At 43.0% G+C, this 19,802-nt stretch overlaps 1 protein-coding gene across 1 annotated transcript in view; it reads right to left on the reverse strand.

The window, feature by feature from the left end:
* Positions 1-5,483: 5,483 nt before the first annotated feature.
* The window catches only part of LOC311189576 (sucrase-isomaltase, intestinal-like), a gene marked incomplete at both ends in the record, with an annotated part of 61,658 nt that continues 47,339 nt past the window's right edge, over positions 5,484-19,802 (reverse strand). The window contains 4 exons of the mRNA XM_084261257.1: positions 5,484-5,543; positions 8,349-8,507; positions 12,417-12,466; positions 12,845-12,933. Of these exons, the coding sequence (XP_084117383.1) occupies positions 5,484-5,543; positions 8,349-8,507; positions 12,417-12,466; positions 12,845-12,933 (358 nt within the window). The remainder of the gene's footprint in view (positions 5,544-8,348; positions 8,508-12,416; positions 12,467-12,844; positions 12,934-19,802) is intronic.

Genomic DNA, 19,802 nt, shown 5'->3' on the forward strand with positions numbered 1-19,802 from the left:
GCTACAAGCTCTACACAGCCCCTTCTGGGTCACCAGGAAAAGCCTCCCCATCTGTCCCAGTCCTGGCACTGCTCGGAATAGCTCCCAGGCCCTGCTCCTGCTAGCTGTGCCCTTCTCCCTCCCTCTGCACCCTTGGCACTTCTCCAGCTGACCCTGTTCAGTTGTTGTCAGGGAAGGGCTCTTTCCTCCCCTCCTTCATGGCATTCACTGAGCCCTGGGTGCAGCAGCCAAAACAGGGCACAGAAGGATTTGAGGACCTCCATCCTTCTTATTTGGAACTGTGGTGTCTACCCAAAGTATTGAGTGAATTCAAACAGAAAAGGACACTAGAATATTTTTTCTTTGATATGTTTATAGGATGGCTTCTGGACATCCAGAAATTCATGGGTCCGTATGGGATGCACCCACAGGTGCCAGGGTAGCTGGCAGAAGTCATTGCTAGGCCACTCTCCATCATCTTTGGTAAGTCGTGGGAAATAGAAGAGGAGCCTAAGGGCTGGAGGAAAGAAAATGTCATTCCAGTCTTCAAAAAGGGCCAGTGCAGAGTAGAGGGGGAGAAGGACCTCTCTCAACATACTAAGCACACCCCTTCTAATACACTCCAGGATGCCACTGGCCTTCTTGGCCATGAGGGCACATTGTTCACTCATGGTCATCCTACTGTCCACCAGGACCCCCAGGTCCCATTCCCCTGTGCTGCTTTCCAACAGATCCGTCCCCAACCTATGCTGGAACATGGGGTTGTTCTTCGCCAGATGCAAGACTCTACACTTGCCCTTGTTGTATTTCATTAAATTTCTCCCTGCCCAATTCTCCAGCCTGTCCAGATCTTGCCCACTAGATACAAACCTTCCAGAAGATATGCAGACAAAATCTGCCACACCTAGGGTCATTGCTGGGGCTCATAAAGGTGGCATTTTGCATCTGTGCAAAAGTCAGAATCCCTAGAGTTTGTTAGTCCCTAGAGAGAGACCCCAATTTTATCTGCACATCCTCTAGAAAGTCTATTTCCCACCTGTGATGGAAATGCTTCCTGCAAGAGGAAGACCTGAGAGTCTCCTTCCCTCTGAGCCCAGTGTGCCCGTCTTGTCTTCATTTCATAATCCTCTGTGACAGCATTTGCATTTTACACATTTGCAGTGAGCTCAGTGATGGGTCTCCCAGCTGCTGCCGTGGCTCCAGCCACCTGCACCCGTGGATGTGGGATCAGGGAAGCCATAGAGCCACTTCCTATCCCAGGGGAGGGATCCTCATGGGACACTGCACTCAGCGGTATCCCAGGGCAATGCATCCCAGTGCTGAGCATTACATGTGACCGTTCTTATATCCACCCCTTGTCACATTAACCCAGACCTCAGGGGTAAATGGCATGTGAGGGTATCCCACTCGCCTTTCTGTATCCCACCAGCAGCCCTGTGTTGTTTACAAGCCTGGCCCCGGACTGGGAAAGGGGTCTAGACACGCTGACAACCCGAATGGTGAACAGCTCCTGCATGAGAACAGCATTGAACTGCTTTGACTTCCAGGGAGATTCCAGCTACACTGGGTGACAGGAGAAAGGAATTGCCAGAACCTTCACAAGAAGTCAAACATTCAAAATACACTGTATGACAAAACTTACCAAAAAGCTGATTGTATCGAGGCCATTTTATGATCTTTGGAAGTATGTGGAGACCTCCAAAAGCCCTGACTTGTCACAGAAATCTTAATACATCTCGCAGGAAACCTACAAAACACCTTTTTCATTATTCATTGTCACAAACCCAAGAGGAACCGCTGTGATCAGCCAGTATGACACAGCTAGGGATACAGTTCCAAAAAATTCCTGAATTATTGAGCAAGAGCATTTCTTTCAGAAAAGCTTTCACTTCTCATTTAAAAAATTCTACTGCAGGAGAATTTACCACAGGTCTTGACAAGCTGTTCTGAAAGTTAAAACATCAGCTTTTGAATTTGTCTAGTTTAATTAGCAGGCACTGAAACTTAACCTTTGCTAGTTGAAAGAGCTTCTGCCACAAGATTTCTGCTCCCGTAACTACACTGAGAGTATCATGGGACTGGGCCTTCTCTTGGGCATTACAGACAGGTTGAGATCCCTGGTGCTCTCACTGGAAGATGTATTTTTCTGGTCCTTCAGATATTGTTGTGGCTTTGCTTTGTACCAAGCTTGGGGTTTTTTCACTATAATCAGAAACATTTCTGACACCAGAATGGGACAGAGCATTCCAGCAAAGTGGTACCAGTATAACAGATGAATTCCAGCATCTCTGCCTTTACTTGTCTGTAGATCTGAGATTGCTCTATGTCCTTGATTAAACCTTGCATTAGGAACTCATGCTCAGGTGGTCACCCAACAGGACCCCAGATCTCCTCCAATGTCTCTCTCTACTCTTGCAGCACCCCATAGTCTTTTCTCCATTCTTTGTTCCAAAACACACAATACTACATCTGGCTGTATCAAAACATGGGGGTTGTTTCCAGCTTAATGAACGTAGCAGAGCCCTCTGTCCTTGTCCCCTCCATTTCAGTTGTGCTACTTCTCTCAGTGTAGCTGATGCAGGCTATCACCGCCTTTCCATGCTATACAAAGTCAGCATGACTCTTTTTCAGGAATGGGCAGCAGGATCCTTTGAGATTAAACCTTAAATCACCCATTTTGGATTAAAAAACGATCTGAAGTGTACATGGAGCAGCATGGAGAATGTTTGTTTTTCCTTTCTCTGCAGAAATGAAGCCTAATGGCCATATTCTCAGTGGTCAATGTACATTGGCTGGTGATTTTTTTGTGTCCTCTTTATGGCTTTGTAAAGTAGGAGCCTAGAATTAACTGGGTTTTGAAATGCAAAGTAAGATTTTTTTCCCTTTACATTTCAACTCCTTCAGGTTTTTAAGGACTCAGCTGGTGGCTTTTATGGCTAACAAAGGCAGGCTGGAGAAAGCAGCTGACTATAGACACTTTTAAATCCCAGCCTGAGAAGTTCTCTCTCCACTGAAGATCTGCAGCTGTAATAAATGTAATCCATACAAACACTTGGGGAAGCTCATGTTTAATCTAATCTAATCTTAAAAGACAGTAAAATATTTGAAATATTTGTCTGTAGATTCTTGGATCCAGCTCCTATCACTTGTAACAAATGTTCTGTATTTTTGGTCAAAGTCCTTATTCTTTTCTCAAAAAACCAAAAAGAAATTGTTGGGATGGGAAAGAAAAAGCAGTGAAAACAGAACTTCAAAAAAAAAAAAAAAGTGTAAAAGATCTAAAATTACACCTGCAACACGATGCTCAGAGAGGATAAAGAGCCAGATACACACACACAAACTCCATTTTTCTTTGATGTCCCTACTGCAAGTGCCAACCAAGGGCTGTCTTGCTTACTTTTACGAAATAAACATGTGAAATCAGAGCCCAAGGCAGATGTATTACCAAGTAGTGATTTCCTGTTGTGTTTACTGAAGCTACAAGGAGCGAGATAACAAGAAAGGAATAAAATCCAGGTTGTAATACAAGCCTGAACAGCACATCGATGCCGGTAGGAGTGAATTTTTCTGCTCTTATTTTATTAAGATACATATGAAATTGTAAGGTTAGTCACTGATTTCACAGAAAACCAGTGAGCACTGGCTGGCTCCACACAGTTATCAAGACAAGGGCTCTTTTGGAGGTGACATCACCCCTGCTTTACATCTGCATCCATGCTCTGGCTTCCATACCTCCTCTTTCTCCGTTTGTCAGTGGATTTACCACCTGCCCTCTCACCTCCCACTCCCACTCTTATCCATTCTGTAAAGCAGATTAGAGAAAACCCCTCTGCACCAAAAAAACTCTATCCTTCCTCCCCAAAAACCCCAAAACACCAAAAAACCTCCAAATTCCCCACCCCAGCCAGGGTATTTACAAATTTGCTTTCTCTGACTTGGTGCCCAGACTTACCTCTCTCTTTGCCATTGTGAGGCGCTGACATCCCCTCTTTTGGGGGAAAACTGAGAGCAGGTACCTCTTGGATGCCATCTTTTCAAAGACCACGTGGAAGAGGTTGGATTCTGCACAGGAGTGCTCTGCTGTAGTTGTCCCCATCTGTCCTACGTTGTCAGGCCATCCAACAGCGTTCTTTGACAATGTCTACAACACACATGGGGTGAGCAGCCATGAGAGGACAACTGCCATGGTGGTCAAGCCCTGAAACAACATGTCTGTGGCTGGTGGCATCTGAGCCAGCACCTCCTGTGCCAGCTCAAGCCTCTGGCTGGCTTGGCCCCACTCTGAGGTCTCTGGCCCTATGCTGTGTCACACAGAACTGACACATCCTCTGAGTCTCCGCTGTTCCTCAGACGTATGCAACAAGTTCTGCTCCTTCTGTCTGCCTGCGGTCCCTTCCCAACCTCCTTCCTGGAGTATCTGTTCACTATTAAATCTCTTACAGTCACAGATTGCGACTCAGGTATCTCATTAATAAATATCAACAAAGGTAAAAAGAGGGTTTTAGCAGAGAGTTAAAAGTGTGGGAGCAGCTGAGTCTGTGAAGCTCTGACCCTGTGGTGATGTGGATCCCTCCTGGCACGGTGCACATTTAAGGGCACCAGCCATTTGCTGTGGGAAGAACTCTCTGATGCTGGGTCTCCGGAGAGAACCAGATTCTCAAAAGAAATCCTCCAAATTTTCAGCAAATTCTCTAAGATTGCTGGATCCCAAGAATGCCCAGGCTGCATTTCTTACAGTTCAGGAACATGGAAAAGGAAACAAAATGAAGTCAGGACTACAGCAGTGAATTTTGTAGTCAGACACTATTGGCTGATGTATACCAGCTGGTTATATACTATTTTATATAATGCTATACTGATATTTATTTACTATATATTGTATTAATGGCTGATTCTGTATTATATTATTAAAATAAGTGACCCCTTAAAGGCATTTACACAAGCTTTTTATGGTCTTTAGAGATCATTCCGCAGCCAGAAATAGCTGAAGTACAAAGTGGATCCCAGGTATCCCCAGCCTCTGACTAGCTGTGCTTCCCAAGATTTCTCCTGACAAACACACATTACCTCCCACACAGATTCAAGGATATCTGAATTAAGCTGACTATCTAGTTGTATCCAGCTGTTCCTCTTTTCTTTCTTTTTTTCTTTTTCCTACCATATTTTTTTTGCTTTTTTTTTTTCCACCACAGCATTTGCTGTTCATACATATTGTCTTATTGAGAAAGATCATCTCCACCTTTGGTGAGAGAGAACTTTCAGGATCTCTTCTTTTAGGCCATTTTGAACACGCAGCAGTTTATGGTGGCACTCATTAACTACTATTGACACTTTTATATGAAGACTACTGAGTTACAAATACTGCATAGGAAAAGAACACTCAACAGGTGGATAAGCAACATTTTAATGGCTGATTTTTATTATTTTTTTTACATTGAAGTCGAAGTAAGGTCAATTATCTGAGGGCCAAGTCTGCTAAATTATGTCAGTGTTCTCCAACCATTCTAGTAAAACGTGATGTTCAGTTCCTGAGTAAGTGGGGCAGAAATCCATAAAGTGAGTTTCTGTGAAAGAGAGAGACACAAAAATAATGAGCAACTTTATGTTAACTTAAAAATGACCAGCTCAAAACAGAGAATGAGAAAGGAAACTTGAGAGAGACCTCCATCATTCCCTTAACCTCAAGACTGACTTGGTGTCAGTGTGCATCTTTCTACTCTGCATCCGATTCAACATCCCTTTTAGAAATTCAGGAACAGTTGAAAATTAATTAATAACATGAATTAAATATGAAATTATAAATACAATACCTGTCTCCTCTCTCTGTTCCATGTTAAACTTGATGTATTTTATGCTACTTGCATTATTTCCATTTTCACTACTTCACCAGTTTTATCTTTAGGTTTCAGAATAAATAATCTCTTAAAATGCATGATATCTATTCACACCTCTTAGCTATTTCTTTGCCCACCCACAAATTTGTGTCAGCATCACTCTAACAGCCTGTGCTTACATCGTTTCTCCGAAGTATGTAATGTTTTAATCAGAAACAGCTCTCTGCCACTATTTGCTACGTAGGAAGTACACTTTTACTCAAACAAAAATAGTTCAACCTCATCCAAACTCTAACCAAAAAACTCCAGGTAGACAGAGTGGCTGCTCCAGACTGTGCTCTTGCTTGGACATTGGGAACCTCTCTGTACTTCCCAGGAGAGGATGCAAGTGGGAGAAAAAGGGGAACCTTCCTATACCCAGGTCATTTTGTTGTCAGTACAAGCCTGGTCACCAGAAGTCCCCCTCCAGCATCCCTGCTGCAGTTCCTGTGGCTCTTAGGGTACAATACTTGGGGTTTGGGGGGGTGTGGGGTGTGTCAAAGATAGAGTCCTAATAATAGGCAAATTCTGGGATATTGCAGACGTCAGATCAGAGCAATGGGATGCACCACTCTGCATGCATCAGAGAGAAAGAAGTGGCTTATTACTAAGCAAACCACTTCTATTTATATACAAATAACTGTGGCTCAATTATGCACTTAAGCACTGTTTTCAGGCAAATCTGTTTGCTGTAAAGCAAAGGCACTATGGTAGAGGTTACTTTCTACTACAGCCCTTCAAACAGCACAGGCTTTGTTCCTGTTACACTATTATGCAGGACGTAGTCTCATTAAGCTCACGAGAAAGCGGCAAATTTGCCCTTTCAATTTTGTTATATATTTTTTTAATTACATGGATTGTTAAGTTTTCAAGACCTAAACCCAAGCAGCTAGTGGTCTATTTTTTTTTCAATCAAGAGTCAAACACTTTTGTTTGGTTGTAGGCAACAGCACTGTGACATCTGCACTGGGTTGGTGAGAGAGGCTTCACTGAAGCTCTTAGAACCATAAGAGGAAAGTACTGAGCCAGTTTAGGTTACTGTCTGATTTAAATAATGTCATTTTTGTGCAGTTTTGGGCCTTCCCTACTACAGCAGAACACTGCTCGGTGGGGTTTTTTTCTCTGTAATGCGAAGTAGTTCTTAAGTCACTGAGATCATCTCTTGCACTTAAATCAAATTTTAAATGATACTTTTGTGACAAGCTTTTTAGTCTTTCTTAATCATCTTTTTATGTGATGCTGTTAGTATGCAATTATCTTCTGGACTTCTGTGATTGGTGCCTTCAGGCACATCTCAATGGAGTGTTTTCTTTACCCTGCCACATTTATGTTGCTTTCAGCTTGCTTAGAGGCAGTTTGGCTGTTAAAACAATTTCTTCCCTTGAGGCAATACTGATTACACTTATTTATGACATCGTCTCTGAGAGTGAGTTTTTTACGATTCTCCAAGGCAGAAATTTATTCTCAGCAATTTTCTTCCTTTACAGATTCCTTCAATAAAATAAATGTTAGAACCAGGTGTGTATAATGGGGATCACACTTTGGTTACAAATAACCTTAAATCATTAAGCCAAGTGAGTGGAGCAACGCAAGATGTGACATCCATGGCTTGTTGCCTCAGCTATCTTGGATCAAATGATGATGAGTTAGTGGCATCTTACTGTGTGTGTTAGTACTGGGAGCTCCCTAGATACTGACACGGTGCTGAGATGTGAGTTCCACACCTCACACAGAGTGTGCATGACCCACTTCAGCCTGGTGGCTGGGGACAGGCATGGGACAAGTGGCCACAGCAAGGGAAGTTTACTCAGTGTTGTACCACAGTGACTGTCACAGCTGTTCACTAGGGGTGTTCTGTGTGTCCCCTCTGGGGTGTCCCCTTGTTGGTGCAGGAGGAGGAGTACCGCACAAAGAAGTCATGCTTTTTGGTCTTGAGCACCTTAAGATGCTGAACTGTAACTGTCATCTCACTGTAGTGATAGTTTCCTTAGGAACACAAAGGTACAGCTGAGATGTGTCCTTTCCCTTTCCAAAGATGGAGACACCCATTAGAGCCAGCTACACTGTAATAATTTTTGGATACTAAGTAATTGTAAAGAAAAGTTCTCCACCACTTTTCAGAAGCTGATAAATAATTGTTGACAAGATTTCTACTTTTATCAGAATGATAGTAATGCCCACAGAGCTGCTAACATTTCTCACAGTCCGTGGAGCTGTATCTTCTTTATCATTAGTTTAAAAACTCATGTAAGCAGCAGACACTAAAGGAGAGAGACAATGACAGCACGTGTAATAGCAAAGAGAGAGTTTCCCAAAAAAAGCTCTTGCTATCACTTCCCCCTTTCCCACCCCCAAAACCTCAGCTTGTCGTATGAAGAATTGGTGTCTGCCTACACTTGCAGCTGTAGAGGGGTGTGGATGAGGAACTGTTCCTGTTTCTCACTGACTATCCCCCTTTCCGTAAGATGTTTCATAACTGCTCAGCACAGCTCTTACCCCGCTCAGCTCGTATAAGAATGCGTCTCCACGCAGGGCTCTTCCATTCAGAGTAACACCATGAGGTCTCAGCTGCAGGCCAAGGATCGTAACTTTGTTGTACTTCAGAGTGTCAGCTCCTCGGTAGCCATTCTTAACGATTTCTGTCTTCAGGGTTCCCTGGAAAAGGTCACAGAGAACATTTTAGGACCACAACAAGAATTCCTGCCTATGGTGTTGGTATCTGTATCTACACCTACTGTTGTGGTATCATCTTCGTCTATTGGATACATAGGATGTCTTCCAATGTAGACATTGAAGTTTCAGACCATAAAGGAAAAAAATCACATTAAGCTGAAGGAGAATAGATTTAGATTAGGGAAAAAACATATAAGGAAAAAACCTTCCCAGAGAAGCTGTGTCTGCCCCCTCCCTGGCAGTGTTCAAGGCCGGGCTGAATGGGCTAGTGGAGGGTGTCCCTGCCCATGGCAGGGGGATTGGAACTAGATGGTCTTTGAGGTCCCTTCCAACCCAAACCAGTCTGTGATTCAGTAATTAATTTTCAGGTAAGAAGGGTTTCATGTATCATTATAAAGTATCAAAGTAAGAAACAAAATAACATTTACAATGCTCATTTGGAATCTTCTTGAACATGTTTTTTTGTACTTGTAATCAATGCAGATTTGGTTCTTATCCCCATTTGCAGGGAGCAGTGGCATACGCAAAGCCAAAATCCAGATACGGAGATTCAGTTAGTGACCTTAAGGCAGATTTAATTAACATCCAGAACTAACTGCCTTAAACCATTTGCATCTTCCTCAAACATCAGCTACCAGAGTTTTTGCCCCTATTTTATGTTCCACATCTCCACAGCTCCAGTGAGAAATCTATGCTGTATATGCCCCAGCTTTCAGGGGGGTTGAAGGAACACTGTATGTCCACAGAGCCTTGTTTGTTGTACTTATTTACTATATATCCTGTATTTAGGGAGGTACCAAGAGGACATACAAAGTCATTACATGAATTCATTTGGATCACCGGCAACAGTAATTTGCCATACAAGCAATGAAGAGGAATCATTGCATTTGTTATGTTATCAAAGTTGTTGAGGAAATAAAGATGAATTGCACTGCTTGGGAAGTGATGAATTGCTATGCAATCATGACTTTTTAAAAATATGCCAAGGAGAAAGACATGATGGAACCTTTTGCATAAATTAGCTTATGTTATTTCAATGGTGCATGGTAGGAGGGGAGCAGGAGATAGATCACAGTATTTGTGACTTAGGCCTGTGCTTAGACTGCTTATTTCAGGCACCCACACTAAAAATAAGTGCTAATCCCCAGCACTGATTTAAAGTGCCTAAATGTGGAATGTTGGTTATTATGGAGCAAATGGGGAGATGTCTCTAAAAGCCTCTGGAGAATGTGTTAGGCTACTTATATATGGTGTCTTCTCCCTTTTAGCAGTGGGAGGTTCAGTATAGAGAGACCACCTCCCTGCAGTGATTTATTGCTATCTCAGGTGTGGCTAAGCAGAAGAGCTAGCTCAAGGCCTCCGCATAGATGTAGGAAGCTCAGTGTGATGCTGTGATTACAACTGTGTAAGTAAATAAGGTTGCATGTGAGCTCTGAGGTTCTGAGACAGGACACTGCAGGAGACACCGTTGTCTCTCTGAACAAAGTCCAGCAGGACACACCACTGTCCCTCCGACTGAGGTCTAGATTTGCAGGTCCTGGGGAGACAGGGAGGTGCTGGTTCAAGGGAACAAGGGAGCAATTGCCTAGAAAGATCCTGAGTTCTCTTTGGAGGAAGGAAACTTACGGATATCACTTGAAGCCCCGTAGATACAAGGCAGGAAGAAGTTCTGGATCACAGGCCAGAAGCCAGGACTCCCTCCTACACTTCTTTTTTATTGTCTTGCTCTGGTCCTATGAACTTAACCCTCACCCCTCACATTTTCCTCCTGAAAATTTAACCATTTTTAGAAGAACTTGCTCTGAGGCTGTTCAGCTACCTAGTGGCTAGCATGTTCCTTCAGAAGCTTCCATTTCCTTGGGCAGGCCTTCCCATCACCATCCCTTTAGTGTCTGAACTTACTTATTATGGTCTGAGCCCATCTGCCTCGTCTGCCGCCTCTGAGGATGGAGGCAGAGATTATGGCTTACCCTGCCCCTCCCTGAAGTACAGTGGAGCTTACACATCTGGCTCACGTATTTTTCTAGACTGGTAGGCTTAATATATGGGGCACTTTGACTTGGGGCACTCTGACTTAGGTCACTCAGCCACTATGTGTGTCGAAATGGAGGTGTCAAGTGAGTTAAAATACCGACCACAGTGAGACAGCACCCAAGAGCAGGCAGCTCGAATCCTTCTCCGAGGCTTAAGTGCCTGCACTTGAATTCTTCTTTGTATTTCTGGGTTGTTTAAATGAAAATATAAACGAGAGGGTCTAATCCCATAGCCGTTACCTGCACAACACTCTGAGTAAATGCTATGATGTCAGACCTTATCAGTAAATCTCTGAGGGAACACAATTGGTGTGTTCTCCTAAAACTAGGTGTGATTGAATTATTCATCCACATTTTTTAAGAATATAGAAATGTGTAACAAAGACCAAGACATTCATACATTTCCCACACCTCTACAATTTGCTGTTTGAGACGGATTTTTTTTCTTGATAAACACATAATAAAAATTTGACATTAGAGAAGATTGGAATGCAGATAGGGACTTCAGTCATGGATTTACAGACAGAAGTCAAATATGAGCAATGAAAAATGGAAGTTCCAGTGAATCAACAATCTAATTTGCACAGATCAGAATTTAATATAAAACTGGATATTGTTTTTCTGTAGCCTTCCTGCAGTAAATTACTATACACAGACTACAGAAAGCCAAAGTGATTTTTCTTCCTTTTTGCTGTAGAAATAACCTTTCGTTTTTAAGAAGAAGAAAATTTTCTTTTTTGGTACATCAAGAAGAAAATATATTAAAAATTATATTTAAGGTCTAGACATGTGGTATTAGTTCCAGGAAATTATCTCATGAATACACAAGACTACACATCAAAATACTTCTGTTTACCCTGGCTTGCTTGTGCTCCTGGAAGACATACGTTCTCAGAGCAATATCACAATAGGTGTTAACACAGTTTTATCCTTTTGAATATTTTCTGTAGACTGCTTTGGGTATTTTAGGAATACACAGCACCAAAACCATGCCCCAGTCTACATAAAACAAACCATTTCTTGCCAGATGCTGGATTTTTAGATAAAATAGGATCCTGAGTAGATTGCTGAAGTGGGTTAAGGGTTTTTTTTACAATGACTCCTACAACTTACTGTCATATACTTAATGAGCGTCTAGTAGATTTATTTTTTAGTGGTTTTCTTCATTTGGAGCCTAGACTGTTGAGGTTTTCTGTTGAGCTTTTTCAGGGAGTGCCTGCACAGAAGTGAGCGCTGTGTGAAAGTCATTAGTGCACTGACCCTGGGCTAATCTATTTCTGTGCTGCGTGGAGCATCTGATCAGCACGGTGGGTTGCCGGTAGCGTGCTGAATTGCTCCGCGGGAGACCAACCATGGGAGCAATCTCTGTGCTGTCAGACAAGGAAAAGCAAGCTAAAGAAGTGAGGCTGTGTAATTCTCTGGGCTGCAAAATGCAAGCTTCATGTGATAAAACACACACACAAAAAAGTTGCTGGGATATCCTGAAGAGGGGAACGTAGCCTTTTCCCACCCAACAGACCAAAAGTGTTTGCAGGATGAAGACAAGGAAAAGGTCACATCCCCAGGAGGAAAAAAGAGGGGGAAAAAATCTCAGCTGAAAAAGTAGATTTTCAGCTTTCCCATCACAGCAGGGACATTAATGATGTGTCACTATGAAGCAAAACCCAAAACTGCAGCATCACAGTTGAATTATTTTGTAGCTGTCTGTAAATGAAAGCAGTAGATACATTACCAGTTTTAAAGGCTGAGCTATATGAAAAAAGCTTTCCAGAGAAGATTTAGACACCAGCACCTTACAATGGCTACACTAAACACAGCTACCTGTACGCTTGTGTGTACCTTGTTCATTGCTACTTACTTTGCTGTATGTATATTTAGCCAAGAAGTAGTTCTCATTTTCGATAGTATCTGTCAAAACACAGAACAAGAAGGATTGTTATCAAAACGGGGAGCAAAATCCATAGTCAGTTCACATTAATTGTTAGTGAGCTGCTAATGCCAGGCTAAGATGCTCTGTGGGTTATTTAATCTCTTCCTCTAGCCTCCTTAGGGTGATCCCAAGGGAACAGGACATGAGCGATTGCCTTCCCTGGCAGAGTGGCTGTTCCCAGTGTCACACCTTTCTCATATCAGAATGCTGACTTGGAAAGCAATCTGCTTCTCACCTCTGCAACGCTCAACTTCAGGTCAGTTCTCCAGCTATTTCTAGCAAGAGTTGGTGTTGAAAAGGCAGCCTGAGGAGAGCCTGAGTACAGACACTGCTTCACAGTGGGGGACCGGGCTTACCGATTGAATCGCCATCATCCCAGAAGAGAGAACCAGAAGCTTCTCCTTGCTCATCCAGGGCAATAATGAGGCCAAATGGATTCAGACGGCTGTTGACAAATATGTTGAGAAATGTCAGTACAACCTGGTGGGCACTGTCCCAAGTTATTTAGCCAAAGCTTCTGAACACAATGAACTCCAATTTTAAGGTTACAAAAAAGGCCACGGCAGAAGAATGGCAACCATGCTCAGCAGAATTGGCTCCTGAAATGATGACAAAAATTTTACCCTGCCTTGTCCCACTGAAATGTAAAATTCCCACTCTTTGAGTGCTCATGTGGACAAGTTTCCCCTTCTTTAGTGGCCTTAATGTATGCTAATTGGGCAGCCTGGGAGGCAACTGCTCACCAGTGGTTTGGTTTGGATGCTGCTCTGTGCTGTTCCCTTCCTTCACCACTCCCGTTCACTTCTGAGTATGATTCAGATGTGAGCCCAGTATATTACCCATCCCCATGGGGCAATAATTTTCCTCAAAAGAGACTTGAACTTTTCCACCTTGCCCATGGCATTGGATAAATGCATCCAAGGGGAAGAGTTTCGCATTGTCCCCTCACATACGTTTACTTTGAATGGCCAGCAGCATGTCAGTGCTGCAAAAGCCTTTCTGAGCATAACCACAGAGCCAGGAGTAGGTTAGATCTGTTCAAACTATGGCACAGGATATCTTTGGGGTGACTTGACCTAATGCAATGCAGTGAATAGTGGGATACAAATACTGTTCTTATCACCCAGGATAGCAGCTGGGGGCTGCAGCTAGCTCCTCTTCTGCACCTGGCCTTGACTGCTTTTTTGGCTGTCTCTGGGTCTTTCCCACACCATGGTTGTTTGGTGATGGACATAGATGACTTTACCTCTTAGTAGTCGTCGTGGCTGGTGCCTGCTCTGGCAGGATGTAGCCTCCACGGATGAACAGAGGGATCTTGCTCAGTGGGGCACTCACAGTAGCATAGTTTTTCTTCCAGGCACTTGGGAGTTTGCTTCCCTATCGCAAAATTTACTGCAGTTAAAACCCCTCAAATCTAGGCACTATATATTGCAACCATATACCACAGAAAGAGAGACCAAGGGGTACATTTTCACCTCAATTATATCAGCAAAAATGCAAACAGAGAAGCAGATTTCAGGGGTATTATTCCAGTTCCCTTTTTTTTTTTAACACAGAAGAGGATCTAGCCCCTGCAGTTATGCATATGCATGAGATAGACAGAAGCATCATGGATGAAAGACAGCAAATCGTCTTTAAAAATGGTATCATTATTCCATATGCTGTGAAAAAAACCCTCATCAAGACACTGAGCAAAACGCAAAAGAAACTTTCCCTTCGTCTTTTTTTATGCATATGGAGCCTGTCAGATTTCAGTTTAAGGTAAGTGATTCATAATCGTTTGGGAACAGAAACTGTAGGTTTTCTTCTCCTTTAAGGACAAGTCTTCCCCTTTCAAAAAGTAATTACAGCATTCAAGGAGTGAAACTCGTGTATGTGTAGACAATTAGCATAAGTTCTCTGCATCATTCCTTTCTGGTTTAACGCCTCAAAAGCAGGTGTAGGCAAGCTTTACATACCGAGTAGATAACAGGAAGGCTTTGCTCTTGCCCTCTGTAAACGGAGTGCTAACTGATGGTAGGTACCCAACCTTGCTTTTGGATAAGCACCATGTGTATGGCAAGTACGTGCCGGATGCTGGGAGCTGAGCTTGGCCTGTGGACAGGGCAAGGGATGCCAGGGCTGCCTGCTGTCCTGCACCCGTCCCAGCAAGGGGGCACTCAGAGGGAGCCATGGCAGGGAGAGTTGAAGGAAATGCTCCACCCTCCAGTGCCATGGCCTTATGGAAAGGGAAAAGGGAAAAGGTTGGGTGAACATCCACTGAAGATACCAGCCAAATGCTAAAAATTACCAAACTTCTTTAAAAATAAGCCTGAATTTATTCTGAGAGCGTTTTTGTCTGGCCTGCTCCTCTGCCAGCACCATTCAGGGTAGTTAACCACAGCCTTAAGCTCCTGGACTCATATTTCCAAAAGCTCTTAGCATCAACCTAACTACTGCTGCTGAAGCCTACACTAGTCTTATACTGCAGATTGCAGCAGAGAGTAGTTAGGTCAAAATCGAGTGGTTTTGGAAATGCAGTGCTGGGGATGGTGGCATTTGAAAGGTCAAAACTTGTAGTCCCTGAAACTAGAAGAGGCTGGCATTTTCTATGGAGCGGACTGTTCTGCATCTCTTGGAAGCATCTTTCAGAGGGCAGCCTCACCCTGCCTTCTAAACATGCCTCTGTCAAAAGTGATGCATGTGTGAAACTGCATGCACAATGAGGAAGGGAGGAAGAGAGAGAGAGAGAGAAAGAGAGAGAGAAAGAGAGAGAAAGAGAAATAGAGAAAGAAATAAATAGAGAAAGAAATAGAGAAAGAAAGAAAGAAAGAAAGAAAGAAAGAAAGAAAGAAAGAAAGAAAGAAAGAAAGAAAGAAAGAAAGAAAGAAAGAGAAAGAAAGAAAGAAAGAAAGAAAGAAAGAAAGAAAGAAAGAAAGAAAGAAAGAAAGAAAGAAAGAAAGAAAGAAAGAAAGAAAGAAAGAAAGAAAGAAAGAAAGAAAGAAAGAAAGAAAGAAAGAAAGAAAGAAAGAAAGAAGGAAGGAAGGAAGGAAGGAAGGAAGGAAGGAAGGAAGGAAGGAAGGAAGGAAGGAAGGAAGGAAGGAAGGAAGGAAGGAAGGAAGGAAAGAAAGAAAGAAAGAAAGAAAGAAAGAAAGAAAGAAAGAAAGAAAGAAAGAAAGAAAGAAAGAAAGAAAGAAAGAAAGAAAGAAAGAAAGAAAGAAAGAAAGAAAGAAAGAAAGAAAGAAAGAATCTAGACAGTTTCATGTATTTCTAGGCTGCTCTTAAAACTTCAGTTCTCTGTTTCTTAGAGCTTTACAAACCAAAAATAGAAAAGAAAATGCTACCGAAAGCTATGTAATTTACTCTTCCAGCCAGCCTGGTGTAGACTTTTTGTGCTCTAGTTTACTTAAACACAGATGCTGAGGTAAAAATACTGCTGAACATTGCTAAAAGTTATTTTGCTGGAACTGTACCATAGCAAATTATGTAAAAAACATAAGAAAATGAATCTTAAAAATACATACGGTATGGTAGTCAAACCATTGTGCTTCAGGGAAGTACACATCCACAGTTGTTGCTCCCTGCAATTGTTATAAAGTGATTAAAGTCTTGTCTTTTTTGCATTTCTGATGTTAGCATTATTATATTTGTGCGTGGAGCAACGTATCCTGAATTTCTAATAACATCAAATCTTGGATGTCATGGCTGAATTATTATCATAGCAGTGGACTTGTGCTGGCTAATTTGGGGGTTTTAGTGCCATTATTCCATGGGATGAGTCAATGTTATATGATTATTTTGGTCTAGTACATAGATCTATGTCTTGCAAACGTGGCTGGCTTAGGTGCACTCCCCTAAAATCTGAGCAATCCCTGCGAGGACTGTGGCAGCTTTTGCAAATGGGGACTTTACATCTGATGAAGGAGCAGGGAGACACCACTGCTCTGTGCCTCGTGCCCCATTCCTGTTGCAGAAACGGGCAGAGGCTAAGGTCTGCCAAGGAGGATACGCAGACATTGGTCTTCTTGGCAACAATTTAAAGCTACAGATAAAGAGTAATAAATAATCTGCTGCTAATTGCACAATTGCTGTGCTTTGTTTTGCAGCATACATGGTATTACATAGCTGCAGGGATGAAATCATGCTAAAGGCACTTTGAATTACAATAACAACTCCAGGAAAAGTTGGAATCAAACCAGCTGTTTAAAAGGTAGGCTTAATCTATGAAGCGCCTTGAAAACTTGAAGGAAAAACCCTATAAAGTCAAGACAACCTCTCTCTCCATCTTTTCTCTACATTATTATGAAAACTCTGGATATTCTGGTGAGCAGAGAAGTCTATAACCACCATTTGAGTCATGATAAGCCTTGTCTTTGTGACCTCTTAAATAACAAGCCAATGTGTAAAGCAGTCCCCTATTTTAATTTTGATGGATGTCTCACTTGCTCCCACCCTAGGACTCAAGGGAAAGCTGTCCCTGACCCATCTTCTCTGGACAAGCAGAGCAGTTTCACACAGTCTCCCACCACAAGACCCAGCAACGTCTCACTTCCAAAGCTCTGCTTCCCATCAGGCCACAGACACCAAGCCTTCATTTTGTGCTGCAGTCCCACAAAAGAGCATTAGGAACCTCTAATCTAGACCCCCATGCCGTTTTATATATCCTTATAATGTTCCCTTTCATTCCCTTCTTTGCAGAGAGCCACCTGGCTTGTCACCCTCTCTTCATGGAAAGGTTTCTCTCACATCTTTCATCATCTTGCTGGTCTGAGACCCCATGAAAGCTCCTTGTTAGTCATCAGTCATTTGAAACCTGGGGGAGTGTGAAGATGAAGGACTGACGAATGAAGTGCCTCAGTGAATTCAGAACAGTTTTGGATGCAGGAGTAAGAATTTCATTTTAAATTCACAGAGGCACAAGGGCTGGTTAAAAAAAGGTGACTACCAGTGGCCTATTCATACGTTTAATGATCAGCTTCATCTAGAAAACATATCGGATATTCTGCCAGCACGTGGGTCACAAACAGCTCCAGGATACATCACATACAAATATTTAGCTCTGCTCAGATGCACCTTTCTGGTGCTGTCAGCAGGCAGTGGCAAGGCAAGGAGAGAAACCCACCCTTGCTCCAGCTGAGCAGTGAGAGCCCTGACCCCATCGCTGTGCCCAGCACAGCTGTAGGAAAATGCTGCTTTTTAAAACCTGTCATCTTAGGGTCTGACACTGTCACTACCGATTCCATAATGTCTGTGTTTGCTTCGTGGTGCCGGGAATCTCCTAGCACAGAGACTGCAGCTCCACAGCGCTGTGGGGGAGTGATAATATGGAAACCAGCTGCCTTTAATATCTGCATGTCTCTTCCCAGCTCAACAGCCACCGCTCTGTGTGTGTCCTGGGAGGGAGCTGTCAGCGCGCGAGGGGCGGCATCCAGCCTGTTTACATCCATTCGGCGCTGGGAGTAGCAGGGAAATGCCGTGCCCTCACTTTCATCCTCCCACTTCAAGCGCTGGGCAGCTCTGTACTGCCTGTGCTGCTCAGAAATGTGTTCTGCCAGCCTTGGCAGTGGGGGGCAGGGTGGGGAGGGGGGGTGAAGAAATGGGTTGATATGGGCAAACATCCCCTGAATGTCATCCGATGCCCTAAGCGCAGTTCATTTCTTTTAAACCAGTATGATGGCATTTTTTAATTACAGTACTTGCCTCTTGAAGAACAGGAGCAATCATAAAAGCAGGTCCCCAAAGGAAGGCAGTATCTATTCCATGAGTCTGCTGATCAGAGGTAAATCTAGTGTTGAAAGGGAGATACGCAATGTTAATTCACATTTTTTTTTGGAACTTGCAGAGTGTTTTGATGTTGCTCTCTGTGACAAGGAATCTGCTGCCTCAAGACATCCTTCAACCCCGCCAAGTATTTTTCCTGGTTGTGGGAATGCTGAAAGCTGGACAGAGATTCACAGATTCAAAGAATCACAGAATTTTAGGGGTAGGAAGGGACCTCCAGAGATCAGCGAGTCCAATCCCCCCACCAAAGCAGGCTCCCTAGAAACCAGAAATTACAGTAGCACCTACCATACTGGAGCAGACCAGAACCCTCACAAAATGCAGGAGATGATGTTTCTTCAGATGAGCAGTGGTGGGAAAGCAACTAATTTATTTTCTGTCCAGAGGGCTGGGACTTTGTTGCAGGAGCCAAAGAGCAGGATAGGGGCCAGGATTAAAAGGGGAAGCACAGAGTCATAACACTGTGCTTTAGGACCTAAAGGCTTTGTGAAAAACCTGGGACTTGGCTTCCTGCATATTTCATGTGTTTGCATTAGAAATCTTTTGTAGGACGAACACAAAACAACCTGCATACATATTGCACTTTTTAAGCTGCCTTTCCTGAATGGATAAAAAAATTATGGAATTCAGTCAATTTTATTCAAGGCATTAAAATAGTTTTGGATTCTAATCATGTCCCCCAGAGTGCTCACAGTCCCGTTTGCCTAGCATCCTCTGCCAGCTTGGGAAGAGATCTCTATTCCACCAGATGTGAGCTAATGAAAACAGTGAATAGCACCTGGCAAAGACCAGAGATCCTCCCTGTCTCAGGAACCTCCGCTCACCCGGTATGAAATCCTCGAGACATTAAATAGGCTTTCAATCATTTGTAAACCTATTTCTGAGGAAATTCGTAACAGATCCTCGTTTCCCAATTAGCTTGTAAGAACATCACATGGAGTGTGTCTCAAGCCCTCCTAAAATCAAGGTACCTTGTAACTCCTGATTCATCCTGCTTCTCTGCTTCCTTTCCAACCCAACAGCCTTGCTGCCTTGTCAAAGGTGGCAACCAAGATGGATTTACCATCATTTGTTTTTGACAAATTCACACTGGCTGTTGGATATGAACATACCATTTGCTAAGGATGTATGAACTGCTCGTTTAAAAATGTATTGATTATGTCTGATTAGCTGACTTTGCAGTTGTTCCTGTCTAAAGGTAGGTTTCTGCTGTAGGGTAGCCAGAGTGATGGCTCAGTGTCGGCGCCCTGCTCACTTGGTACAGCACAGGCACACGCTGCGCACCTCAGATTTACAAGAAATACCCCAAATGACCAAAACCACCTTAGCAATAAAAAAGGTGTCTAGTCAGTATTCAAGTTTGTAAAATATTGCAAGTTTAGGGAGTGTGTTGAGCTCAGGAAATAGTATTCTTGATGGCATGCCTCAGGCTCTGTCTGAAAGAAACCTCAGTTTATTCAGTTTCTTCTGCTGCCAAAGCCAGTAGCTCTTCTGGACATCTTAATCTTGGTCATGACTGCACTCTGATGTAATGCCTTGTAAATATTTAAAGCA

This window comes from Gallinula chloropus, assembly GCF_964237585.1.
Source record: "Gallinula chloropus genome assembly, chromosome: 1".
Classification (NCBI taxonomy): Eukaryota; Metazoa; Chordata; class Aves; order Gruiformes; family Rallidae; genus Gallinula; species Gallinula chloropus.